This window comes from Schistocerca nitens, chromosome 11, assembly GCF_023898315.1.
Source record: "Schistocerca nitens isolate TAMUIC-IGC-003100 chromosome 11, iqSchNite1.1, whole genome shotgun sequence".
In the NCBI taxonomy this organism is placed as follows: Eukaryota; Metazoa; Arthropoda; class Insecta; order Orthoptera; family Acrididae; genus Schistocerca; species Schistocerca nitens.
In genome coordinates this window covers 23459494-23473779 of record NC_064624.1, presented here as the reverse complement: position 1 = coordinate 23473779, position 14286 = coordinate 23459494, and the positions used below count along the sequence as shown (strand labels likewise).

Sequence of the window (14286 nt, the reverse complement as noted above, 5' to 3'; positions counted from 1 at the left end):
AGTGTTTTGATGACATCTCCAGAATTTCCCCAGAACATAATCCCGTACCACAGGTGAGAGTTTACAACTGCATAATATATGCACTGAAGAGTGTTGTAGCTGGTACAAATTTTAATGTATGTAACACAAAACAATAAGTACATAATTTTTTGTTCATTTGCTTAATATGTGCTTTCCATTTCAAGTTGTCTTGTAGATGAAGTCCAAGAAATTTGGTACAGGCTGTTTTGGCAATTGTCTGTCCATATATCTCTAGATTTGGTGATATAAGATTTTTTGTTAGCGCTGTGTGAACATCCATAGCTACAGTTCTCCAGTGTTTAGTATTAAGTCATTCTCATCAAAGTTAACATTTTAGCCTTGCATTCTCTTACATTTTTTACAAAAACAAATAAAACATATTTTTTTAATTCACTGGTGTACTGAAGTTTTTCTCATATTTTGGAGATGAGGAGCAAGATCAATCACCTCCTTAGCCTCTCCATTTCTGATTGATGAAATACGTAGCAAAAGGTGGGTAACTCTTCATTCTATTATATATACCAATATATATCTGCAAATTTTTATAGCACTCTTTGAGGCTTTTTAAAGAGGCACTCCATATGTAAATGGAGTGGGGAAAAAAATCTAATAATCAGCACAGAGGGCATAACCTCTGTCATACTCTTCAGAATGAAAATCAGCATATAGATTTGTTTTATCTACATGGCCACACTACTGATTATATTTCAAAACCATTCTCCCTGAATATAATTGTGGATGTATCAAATGTTGCCATTAAGGAATTGTGCTGACAATGATTTACCCACACACCAAACTTTAGGCTTGTCAGCAATTCAAACCAATTTTCATCAAAATGGTAACTGATGAAATTTTAATATACACTCCTGGAAATGGAAAAAAGAACACATTGACACCGGTGTGTCAGACCCACCATACTTGCTCCGGACACTGCGAGAGGGCTGTACAAGCAATGATCACACGCACGGCACAGCGGACACACCAGGAACCGCGGTGTTGGCCGTCGAATGGCGCTAGCTGCGCAGCATTTGTGCACCGCCGCCGTCAGTGTCAGGCAGTTTGCCGTAGCATACGGAGCTCCATCGCAGTCTTTAACACTGGTAGCATGCCGCGACAGCGTGGACGTGTACCGTATGTGCAGTTGAAGGACTTTGAGCGAGGGCGTATAGTGGGCATGCGGGAGGCCGGGTGGACGTACCGCCGAATTGCTCAACACGTGGGGCGTGAGGTCTCCACAGTACATCGATGTTGTCGCCAGTGGTCGGCGGAAGGTGCACGTGCCCGTCGACCTGGGACCGGACCGCAGCGACGCACGGATGCACGCCAAGACCGTAGGATCCTACGCAGTGCCGTAGGGGACCGCACCGCCACTTCCCAGCAAATTAGGGACACTGTTGCTCCTGGGGTATCGGCGAGGACCATTCGCAACCGTCTCCATGAAGCTGGGCTACGGTCCCGCACACCGTTAGGCCGTCTTCCGCTCACGCCCCAACATCGGGCAGCCCGCCTCCAGTGGTGTCGCGACAGGCGTGAATGGAGGGACGAATGGAGACGTGTCGTCTTCAGCGATGAGAGTTGCTTCTGCCTTGGTGCCAATGATGGTCGTATGCGTGTTTGGCGCCGTGCAGGTGAGCGCCACAATCAGGACTGCATACGACCGAGGCACACAGGGCCAACACCCGGTATCATGGTGTGGGGAGCGATCTCCTACACTGGCCGGTACACCACTGGTGATCGTCGAGGGGACACTGAATAGTGCACGGTACATCCAAACCGTCATCGAACCCATCGTTCTACCATTCCTAGACCGGCAAGGGAACCTACTGTTCCAACAGGACAATGCACGTCCGCATGTATCCCGTGCCACCCAACGTGCTCTAGAAGGTGTAAGTCAACTACCCTGGCCAGCAAGATCTCCGGATCTGTCCCCCATTGAGCATGTGTGGGACTGGATGAAGCGTCGTCTCACGCGGTCTGCACGCCCAGCACGAACGCTGGTCCAACTGAGGCGCCAGGTGGAAATGGCATGGCAAGCCGTTCCACAGGACTACATCCAGCATCTCTACGATCGTCTCCATGGGAGAATAGCAGCCTGCATTGCTGCGAAAGGTGGATATACACTGTACTAGTGCCGACATTGTACATGCTCTGTTGCCTGTGTCTATGTGCCTGTGGTTCTGTCAGTGTGATCATGTGATGTATCTGACCCCAGGAATGTGTCAATAAAGTTTCCCCTTCCTGGGACAATGAATTCACGGTGTTCTTATTTCAATTTCCAGGAGTGTACATCTGAACAATCTGATACAGTATGTCTTAGGTGCAATTTAAATTGCATATCTGAGGCAATTAAGATTACAAATCTTATCAAAGAAAGATACTGTCTTCCACTTCACCATGTTTCTAACCACGTAAAAATTGTGCTTTGACGGTTTCCTTTACATTTTAAAGCCTTTATCATTAGCAACGATGATTTTCATTTGCTTTTTCTTTATCATCAGAAAACACAAATGTCAATCAGAGGGCACAGGCAATTAATGTTGTGAATTCGTACTGTTACACTAAAGTACTTGTAAATTCCTGTAAACACAGTTTGCATTTAACTACCAATTTCTTAACACGAAATATCCTTAGCGAGTAAATTTTCTATGCCACTACTACTGATATTATAGAAACAGACCGCCCGATTTTTAAAATATTTCGAGTACTAACAGGTAATGTGTAGATCTTATTCTAATAACAGGCTCATTACGCTAATTACTTTATTTCATAAAGCCTGCCAGGTGTTTCTGACACTTCAGGCCAGTGCAACCTATTAACAAATACTTGACCTCAGGCTTATGAAATAGCAATGTCGGAAAGGCTTCCTTCGAATCAAGTTTTAAATTTAGGACATTTCGAGAAAAGCAGACGCTAGGACAGCTATTGAGGTGTGAATAAGATCTTACTTTCTGATCAAAACTTGAAAAATATGAAATCGCTCAAATGTTTTGTGAAATGATTTATTATCTAAAAGTAAGAAATAAATAGATTAAAAGATACATCTGACATGCCACGAATGATGCGTGACGTCAGGTGAAGCAAATGAGGCATATCAAATGTACTTTAGCCACACCTGACAAATATACTTCGATATGCAATGTAAAACCTGTGAATAAAACTTTGTACACAGAACATACGAAAAGGATTACAACGTAAAGAGTTAAAAAATTTTTTTGAAAATAACCAGGTTAGAACCAGAGCGCATTAACCATTGCCAGCGCCCAAACCACACACGTTTCCTCTACGCTACGGATGTTATTGGAAACACGAACTAACATAATTGTATTTACCACTTTTATATATTTGTCGGCTATTGAAAGTTTGTGGTCAGATAATAAATGCGTGTCTTCGCTTCATTGACGAACTAGTCAAACGTTTCGGTGCACATTCTCGTACATTCGCAGAATTTGTTTGTGATCCTCGTAGTTAATGGATAAATGCAGGGTGGCATTCTTTAGAAACAGCTGGTTGGCTGTGGTAGCCATGTTGTAGCGGCAGTTCGTCGTCTGCAGACCCGAAGTCTGCCGAACCGAAGTTACCGAGTTCACCCGATCGGCTCCACAATTTGTAGTCCCCAGACGTAAGTCTTCCCTTATGGTTCATTTCCGAGAAATTTTCGAACGCATTTCTTCAATAACAGCTATTTTAAGTTATGTAGTTGTTATACTAAAATAGCGATAAGGATTTACCAAAGGGATAGAGTAGGTATCCTATCTAATTTAATTTTCGCATTTTTATCTTTCCGGTTTTTCCGTACTGGTTATCTCACAGCCCACGGCAGAGTGCTTTGTCTTGCTATTAGATCTTTGGTTTAGCTGGTTTCTTTCAGTGTGAGTGTGTAGGCAGGTGTAACCTCATGGTTTAGCGGAATTTTCTGTGTGACATTCTCCAGATAAATTTTAAGCGTTTATAAACTGCAAACAAGTGAAGAAAGCTGTTTCGTAAGTAAATTAGTGCCCTACTTCATTTTTATCACAATAACAGTTGAGTTTGACGAGTGTAATAGTGGTGAAGGTGTACGAGTGTTATAAATTTTCAGGTTATGTTCATAACAACTAAATTCCCCAGTTATTAGAGCTTGTTATTTTTGGCCCGTCCAGGTAAAATCGCTACGTGTATCTTAGTAAAAGAAATGGCTTAGATTGTGACGTGTTGTCAGAAGCAGTTTGCCCATGCAATGATCTCCGTCATGTACTTCGTGACTGACGAGAAAAGGCGGCCAGTGAAATTCAACACATTCGCTATGTTAGTACGGTTATGTTGACTTACTTAGATATGATTGTGATGATAATTTGCTGTGATGTAGACATATAGCGGCTCCAGATTTTAGAGCTAACGTAAGCATGTTTACAAGTGCCCACAGTTACATCATTTCATGCTTTGAGTATGTTCGCATGAAAGGAAATGCTGTAATTCTGTTGCATTTTGCTAGTTTCCCTGTGCTTTGATTACTCGTGTCGTTAGTACTCTTCTAACATGTGTATATACCAGTTTGTTGTAGTGTGTGGGTTTTAATGGAGTTCTGTATAAGAATACTGTAATTTAGGAACTGGCGAAATACAAAGTACAAATTAACTGTAATTCGTCTAACATAAAGCATTACATGCCATCAGAACTTAATAGATCATTCATCATAGTTACAGTTAGTAGGAAGTCGTTTTATTAAATCAGTTTTGTAAGAAAAAACGAACCACTGTTTAATCTTGATGGTAATGAAGAATGAGAACTTTCGCACTGCAGTGAGCAATCTATGATACATGTATATGGTTTTCTTTAATTGCAGGTAGAGATTCCAAAATGATGCTTACTATAAACTGAATAAACATCCGTGAATGAATACAGATGAAGTTTCAAGGTAATACCTATGTTGAAAATGAGTATTCACTGATAAACAAACAATCTGTACGTCCAGGTTCTCATCATGTCCCTATGAGACTGAAATTAACGCAATGAAAAAAGTGTAGAATGAAATATTTGATGTTATTCAGAAATTTCGCTGCAATCTCTTGCCTACTTTGATTGTTTGTAATGCTGAAGTTAGTGCATGCACAAAAAATACACATCTTCCATAATTGTCACAATAGAAAAGTATCCATGAGCCAGTGTTAAAAACGAGTTTCCAGTGCATGTTACTTTATGAGTGTTCTCACTCTTCATGACCTGAGAAATGTAAATGAGTTTGTATCACTGAACCTACTTTTCCTCATCCTTTCTGATTGTTTCCTGTGTAATCACCCATTTGCTGCAACCATTAGTTGAGTGAAAATACTGCCTTTGAGCTATACCTCATGGTAACAACGGAAACTGAGTACCACTGTTCTTATCTGATTGCTTTTTTTTTTTTTTTTTTTTTTTTTTTTTTTTTTTTCCAGACTGTAGAACTAAAGCAATGGACCAGGAGCCAGCGATGTGGATAAAAAAAGAGGGAGCGGACGAAGTAAAAACAGAGTTATACTTCATGGTAAGTGGCTTACTTGTATTTCTTAAGTGTTTCATTAATGTGTACAGTATGGTGTGTGAATACATAAAATTAATGTCATACTGCTGGAAACCTGGTTAATTCTGTTTACTAAACAACTGATGAACTTTCACTCTTAAGTGACATTTTGCACAGTGCATTGAAACAAGCCTGTTATTAAACCTCACATAGAATTCAGCAAGAGTTTCAATTTAATGTTCAGGGAAAACTTTTTTAATGCACAATTCAATTATACTGATAACATGGTTGCCATAATGTGGGTATATGCTGCTCTGATACGCTTCTTTTAAATGACACCCTTAGTGTGCGACTTAAGAATAACTATGACCATAGTGAGTCTTAGCAGTGCCATTAAATTTATAAATGGTATGGCTGCAGTTAATGCATTATTGCAGTGTATCGTGGTATTGAATAAGAAATGTAATTTATGGATGATGTTGAAGTGACATTTGCGCGTCACTAATCCGAGAAGTAAATTTTGTAGTGCTATTAACATTAGGTGTTGACCTTGAATGTGTGAACAAAGTGTAATAAGAACTGTCAGCAGAGTCATTCCATGTCAAGTGGCCTAAGGATCCTCACTCGACCATCTCCAATTTCCATGAAATTTTTAGAGGTTGTACATAGAGACCTTACATATAGCACTGCCAAATTACAGCTTCATAAGTGGTATGGGGGGGCTACTAGCCACCTTTCCGTAAAGGCTCAATTTTTGACATTGCGATTGACCTGAATAAATGATCAACTTTGTTTTACCATTGTTCAGGATCTGAGAGACCTGTCGTTCTGGAACTTTGTGATCCTGTTCAACTTTTTGGATACAATTTCGTAGCTGTAAAAGAAAAGGTCAAACTATAGTAAATTCATCAGTGTGTGCTATCAAAGTGGCTCATAAATCTTTTCAAGCCAAATTTTGACTGTACTTCATTGCCTTGTATCTACTGAAAGAACAACTTTCTGAAGCTGGTACTTTAGTTATCTGCAGCCTGTCAGCATGTCATAAAGCACTGCCAGTGGCATCCAGATTGCTCAAATAATAACTGAGTTATCTGAGCTCACCTTGTCTGATCATAAAAGTTTTTATTTTAGAGACAGACCAGTTTAGTGTCAACAGTTGAGTTTAGTAACATGCTTCAACAATCAGTCTGAACCACATTGTTGTGTAGTGAAGAATGTTCAGATGTTGTGTGTGCCTTTTTAAATGATGTAAAGTGTGTTGCCATCACTGAATAAACATCGTTTATCGGTAAGTAAAAATTATTTCATGGTATGGGGTGACTTTTTAGAAATGTTTCAGGTTATTTAATTTTTCTGCTGTATTCTCAAGGAATTTCCCATTACCTATGATTGTTTAATATTTTTCAGTTGGAAATATACACCACTTTTACTTTATCTAATATTAAAACAAACGGCAATTAGAAGCATAAATTTAATTGTAGTGTAATGGATATCAATGAGGTTTCAGTACGGTGTCATTGGTCCTGCAGATAATTATGCATATCAGCTGAAAAGATACACACATCAGTGAGACTCCATTCCAATCAAAGATTTTTAAGTAGAGTCATAGGAATTAATAAACCAAAGAAGTGAGGTATGTCTTACTGAAAATGCATAAATATGCTTTCATCACAAAGCAATACTTGTGGACAAATATGACTTTCTACCATGATATTGTTGTAACCCTTTTGGTGCAAAGAACCATTCTGTTAAAAAGGGTTTACAGATTGTCAATGTGGAAACAGCAAAACAATTGCAAGCAGTGACTAAGAGCAATGTGAAACCTGGTCGGAAGATATGTCCAGCTTGCAGAAACAATTTTTAGCAAAGAAAGCAGAAAAATGTCAACTTCAAACCAGTCAGAAGATGAAGCATATTCAGAGGTATCAATTGATTCAATTCTAACTGCTTTTGGGGTCTCCCCTCCAAAATTTCAGAGAATATCCAAAAGGGATGTGAAAGGTTATGCAAAACAAAACATAATCGTAGCTCAACAGGCAATTGTGAGTAACATTGCTGATGCTGGAGGATTCGCCCCAAAAGATCTTCAAACACCTAGTACAAGCAAGACATGTCCAGATTGCGAAGATTATAAGCAGCGGATTAAGGAATTGAAAGAGAAGTTGCAATTGTCAAGGCAGCCTGAAAAATTGCAGATACTGACATTAGTACCACAAAGCTGTACTATAAAAGAGACAATGCAAGAATTTGGTGTTTCAGAGAGGATGGGAAAAGCAGCTAGGAAGTTACAGGCAGAAAATGGTATACTAACTCTGCCAAAGAACAAGTGTGGCAAGAAGATTCCAGATGCTGTAAAAGAAAGAGTGGTAACATTTTTTCAGAATGAAAAATTAGTCTAATTTGTCCAGGTAAAAAGACTGTGTATCAATTAGAATAGAAAGAAAGATAGTTTTGATGCAAAAATACCTTCTCCTGAATAATTTGAAAGACATGTTTGCTGCATATCAACTTCGGCATGGGCCTGAAATTGGATTTGGCAAATTTTGTGACTTGAGGCCAAAATGGTGCATTGCTGTGGGTGCTGCAGAACCCACTCAGTTTCTGTTTGCACTTTACACCAAACTGTGAAACTGATGCTTGCAAGCAATACAATTAAAGAAGATTATAAGCGTCTGATTGCTAAAACAGTGTGTAATTTGGAATCCAGACTGCATGCTTCATCACTGAAATCTGTCTGGGAAAAGAACTACTTGAACAGTTTTTAGAAAGTAGTTTAGAAGACAGTGATCCAGATGATACCATTGAGTTCAAACAGTGGGTGCACACTGATAGATACATTAGAAACAAAGCACATGACCACTGAGGATTTTATTGAAGACCTGATTTCAAAAATTGGCAAACTTTCCACTCATTCTGTTGCAAAGCACCAGAGCAAGCACCTAAAATGTATAAAAGAAAACTGTAAGCCACCCGATATGATCATATTAATGGACTTTGCTGAAAATTACTCCTTCATTGTGCAGGGTGCAGTTAAAGGCTTTCACTGGAACAACAGCCAAGCAACTTTACACCCATTTGTTGTATACTTCAGAAATAACTTGGACATCAGCAGCATCAGCTACTGTATAATAAGCGACAGCCTCAAACATGATGCAATTGCTGTAAATGCTTTTATAGTGAAATTAATAGAAGATCTAAAGTGTCTCCTTGGAAAAAAATGACACACATTTACTACTTCAGTGATGAGTGAGCAGTGCAGTGCAAAAACTTCAAAAATTCTCTGAATCTCTGCCACCATCAAAATGACTGGAATCTCAGCTGAATGGAACTTTTCTGCTACAAGCCATGGTAAATCTCCATGTGATGGAATTGGAGGAACTGTAAAGTGCCTGGCAGCAAGAGCAAGCCTTCAAAGACCAACTGAGGACCAGATTTGACACCAACTGACTTGTTTAAATACTGTGCAGAGAATAACAGAGGAATCCAATTCATTTTTGTTTCAAAAGAACAAATTGAAACATTAAAAACTGAGCAGGAAGCAAGGTTAAAAAATGGCTGCACAGTATCAGGAACAAGAGAGAATCGCCATTTTGTGCCATTAAATGAAGAGCAAGTTAGAAGAGTATTCAATGATACAAACTTCTTTGTGGCAAATGTTGACCAACGTCAAGCGTTTCATTCATAAATATTAAAGCCTTACAACTGGGCCCATAAATTGCCTGTATATATGATCAGAAATGGTTGATTGGTACTGTGTCTGAAGTTTCAGAAGAAGAAAATGCACATTCATTCTATTGGCCAGCTAGGCAGGATGCTTGTTGGATTGCAAACCAACACATTATTTCTGTCATTCCAGGTCCATTAGCAAGAAAGCATGTTAGAATCAACTGTAATTTCTATTAACAAATTTCAGCAAATGAATTAATAAGAACTGAAATATTTGGCTTGGCAACCATAAAGAGTACATGTATTTTTTTAATGTAATATAAATGTAAGTTTATTTGATATGACAAGATTTATGAACCACTTTGACAGCACACTATGATGAATTTACCATAGTTTGACCTTTTGTACTAAAACGAAGCTATTGTACCCAAAAAGTTGAACAGGATCACAAAGTTTGAGCACAACAGGTATCTAAGATCCTGAACAGCGGTAAAACAAAGTTTCATTTATTCATTTCAGTCGCAATGTCAAAAATCGAGCCTTTATGGAGAGGTGGCTGGTGGCCCCACCATACTACTTATGAAGCTGTAATTTGGCAGTGCTTCATGTAATGTATATATATATATATATATATATATATATATATATATATATATATATAAGAACAAAGATGATGTGACTTACCAAACGAAAGTGCTGGCACGTCGATAGACACACAAACATACACACAAAATTCAAGCTTTCGCAACAAACTGTTGCCTCATCAGGAAGAGGGGTATACACTCACGTGCGCGCGCGCGCACTCACACACACTCACACACAAACACAAACACACACACACACACACACACACACACACACACACACACACACACACACACACACACACACACACACACACGTGTGTGTGTGTGTGTGTGTGTGTGTGTGTGTGTGTGTGTGTGTGTGTGTGTACCCGTCCTTTTTTCCCCCTAAGGTAAGTCTTTCCGCTCCCAGGATTGGAATGACTCCTTACCCTCTCCCTTAAAACCCACATCCTTTCGTTTTTCCCTCTCCTTCCCTCTTTCCTGATGAGGCAACAGTTTGTTGCGAAAGCTTGAATTTTGTGTGTATGTTTGTTTGTGTGTCTATCGACGTGCCAGCGCTTTCGTTTGGTAAGTCACATCATCTTTGTTTTTAGATATATTTTTCCCATGTGGAATGTTTCCCTATATATTGTAAAAATTTCATCAAATTGGAGATGGTCAAGTGGGGAACTTGTCTAAATTTCGGCCAACTTGACATGGAATGACCCAATAGTAATGTTAAATTTCTGACAAATACCATATGAAACATAAATTGGTACACAGCCTGTATCTGCAGAATGAATTTGTATGTTGGCAGCGAAGTTTTCATGAAGCAATGGTGTTACACATGAAATATTGACAGGTTTGTTCATAACCACTTCCTGTGTTTGCTGCATGTTGTTACACGTACTTTTGTGAAACTGCCAGAATGTTAGTTACTGGTGTAAATAATCTTACATATACATGTCACTTGAAATCTGATGCAATGCAGCCATTTGTAGGGTATTCAGCTATCAACAGGAAAATAAATTCGCTTGGTGCCACTAGTATTTTTATTCTGCCAACCAGAATTGAGGTTCCTGACACAATCAACTACTTGTGTACTATCTGTGCTGAATAAGTCTGCTTCAACACCCATCTTGGGTGCAACTGCAGAAGTACTGTGATAGCATTAATGCAGCATTTGCATTTGAATATAGGTGAGTACTTCATTATAGTTCGTATGAACTATGTGATCAGCTTGCAATTCATTTGACGAACAGTATCACAACAGTAATCCTAAACCATCACTGTGAGGAAATGATAGGAAAGTAAATATACTACATTTTATTAAATACAGTAAAAGAGTGGTTAGACCCAACATACTTAAAGCCTTTGCCTTCGCCCCTGATGTAATGATGGTTTGGCATACAGAATTATATGTATGCACAACACACATCATGTGAATGAAAAGCAATTTGAAGAGTCATTGACCTTGGACCTGAATCTGAGAACTATTCAAAGACTAGGTCAAAATGTTGTGCTAGCCCCCCACTCCCCTCCCTCCTTGAAATATATGTTGTGGTGAGAGACTGATCCATAGTCCAGCTCAAGGCCTAGCCTAGGTTGAAAGGTGGCAGTGTGATTCTGAGCTGACAAAGGCAAGAAATGTGAAAGCCAAGTAAAGGATGTGGTAACAAATTGACCAGTAGCACAGCCTAATGTCTACCAAAAAATCCAAATTGTGCCCAGAATGTAACTTCTACCTCTGACATTGTGTGCTGTGTTAGTGGGACTGAACTTCCCTATGACCTTAAGAGATGCATGTAGAGATTATATTAGTTGAAAGCCACCTTCTTCACCAAATTAATTAAGCTTAGTTTCTAAATGGTGTATATTTTGGCATGAGCACGTGCTGGAAAGTATTGGTACACAATTTTTATTTGAAAATTATCGAAGCATTTTAATTAAAACAAACTTTATTAACATTTTACATCTTTATTCTTAGCGTTTAAATATTTATTTCAGTCACCATGGCACTGAACACCTTTCTCCCAATGAGACACAAGGTTGTTGGTGTCATCACTGTAGAATGTTTGACTTTGTTGGCAGACCCACAGCTTCACCTCTGCTCACACCAATTCACCACTATCAAACTGAAGTCCTTAAAGGTGTTCTTTAGGTTTTGGGAATAGTTGAAAATTGGGTCAAACTGGTACAGTATGGAGGATGATCAATAGCAATGAATCAAAGGTGGCAGCCTGTTGCAGGTGCAAAAAAAGTTGTGTGTGGTCTATCATTGTCATGCTGAAGGAGAGGGTGCTCCACATGTGGATGAACTATTTGAATTTGTGTTCTGTTTTCTGAGGGTTTTCTGACATGCTGACATGGTTAAATAACACACACACGTTACACACTGCAGTTCAGAACTCTCCAGCAGGAGGGTGCTACATATTGTCAGCGAAGTTGTAACATCAACAGAGTAATATGTATGACAACTGACATGAAGAACAGAATCAAAGCTTAGGAGGCATTATTTTCTGGTACACCCTTATAGTAATTTGATGCATTTGACAATTGCCTCAAATGTTGTAGAATGGTTCCCTTGGCATTGCCCAGCATCCATTTGCAAGCCATAATACTATATCCATAACATCAGCCAAAACATTATAACCACTGATCTGCTGTCAGTATAAACTTATCCAGGGAATAGCACCTCACCTTGTCTTCTAGTCACACACACACGGTGCATGGAGTATCAGTGAGCATGCTGTCTGGGTGTAAAATAGGTAATGCACACAATTTGAGTTTCACTGAGAGCAGATTTTGATGGCCTGACGGCTGCGGATCAGCATTTTGGAAGCTGCATAGCTTGCTGAGCGTTTGAGGAGTGCTATGGCAGTTTTCTTCAACACATGGAAAAACACAGGTGAAACCATGTCCAGACATTATGGGGGTTGGGCAAGTAGCACTCATGACAGGTGGTACACATCATAGGCTAGGCAGACTGGTAAAAATAGACAGGCAGAAAACTGTGGCATAACTAACATGCAGCATTAATGCTGGGCAGAGTAAAAGTGTGTCTGCATGCACAATGCTCCAAACACTCCTAATGAAGAGTCTGTGCAGCTGATGACCCATGATTGTGCCAGTGTTAACGTCATGACATCGACAACTACAACTGAAATAGGCTTGTAACTATTGGCGTGGGATGTTGACGCAATGGGAGAGCACTGCATGGTCTGACGAATCCTGATACCTTCATCATGCCTTTGGGAGGATGTGTTTCTTGTTGTGATCTTCAGTCCTGAGAATGGATTGATGCAGCTCTCCATGCTACTCTATCCTGTGCAAGCTGCTTCATCTCTGAGTAACTACTGCAACCCACATCCTCCTGAATCTGTTTAGTGTATTCATGCCTTGGTATCCCTCTGATTTTTATGCTCCGCCCTTTCCTCCAGTACTAAATCAATGATCCCGTGATGGCTCAGAATGTGTCCTGCCAACCGATTCCTTCTTCTAGTCAAGTTCTGCCACAAATACCTCTTCTCCCTAATTCTATTCAGTATCTCCTTATTAGTTATGTGATACACCCATCTAATCTTCAGCTTTCTTCTATAGCACCACATTTCAAAAGCTTCTGTTCTCTTCTCATCTAAATTATTTATTGTCCACGTTTCACTTCCATACATGGGTACACTCCATACCAGTACTTTCAGAAAAGACATTCCTGACACTTAAATGTATACTCAATGTGAACAAATTTCTCTCCTTCAGAAATGCTTTCCTTGCCATTGCCAGTCTACATTTTATATCCTCTCTACTTCGACCATCATCAGTTATTTTTCTACCCAAATAGCAGAACTCATCTACTACCTTAAGTGTCTTATTTCCTAATCTAATTCCATCATCATCACACGATTTAATTAGACTACATTCCATTATCCTCGTTTTGCTTTTCTTGATGCTCATCTTATATCTCCCTTTGAAGGCACTGTCCATTCTGTTGAACTGCTCTTCCAGGTCCTCTGCTGTCTGTCAGAATTACAATGTTGTCGGCAAACCTCAAAGTTTTTATTTGTTCTCCGTGGATTATAATGCCTTCTGAAAATTCTTCTTTCGTTTCATTTATTGCTTGCTCAATATACAGAGTGAACAACACTGGGGATGGGCTAAAACCCGGTCTCACTCCGTTCCCAACCACTGCTTCCCTTCCATGCTCCTCGACTTTCATAACTGCCATCTGGTTTCTGTACAAATTGTAAATAGCCTTTTGCTCCCTGTATTTGATGACTGCCATCTTCAGAATTTGAAAGAGTATTCCAGTCAACATTGTCGAAAGCTTTCTCTAAGTCTACAAATGCTGGAATGTAGGTTTGCCTTTCCTTAATCTATCTTCAAAGATAAGTCATAGGGTCAGTATTGCCTCATGTATACCAGCATTTCAATGGAATCCAAACTAATCTTCCCTGAGGTTGGCATCCACCAGCTTTTCCATTCATCTGTAACGAATGCATGTTAGTATTCTGCAGCTGTGACTTATTAAACTGATAGTTCGGTAATTTTCACACCTGTCAA

General features: G+C 39.5%; 1 protein-coding gene across 9 annotated transcripts in view; it reads left to right on the top strand.

Moving 5' to 3' along the window:
- Nucleotides 1–14286, top strand: part of LOC126213566 (zinc finger protein 99-like) — a 599001-nt gene that overhangs the window by 342111 nt on the left and 242604 nt on the right. The window contains exons 1-3 of one of the 9 annotated variants that reach the window (XM_049941402.1): nucleotides 3984–4001; nucleotides 4844–4915; nucleotides 5433–5521. The exons of 6 other annotated variants lie outside the window; for them this stretch is intronic. In XM_049941402.1, coding sequence (XP_049797359.1) covers nucleotides 4903–4915; nucleotides 5433–5521 — 102 coding nt within the window. In that variant the 5' untranslated portion in view covers nucleotides 3984–4001; nucleotides 4844–4902. Of the gene's footprint in view, nucleotides 1–3888; nucleotides 4002–4160; nucleotides 4306–4843; nucleotides 4916–5432; nucleotides 5522–14286 lie in introns of those variants that run through there. 2 more of the 9 variants (XM_049941403.1, XM_049941404.1) reach the window with 2 other exon arrangements.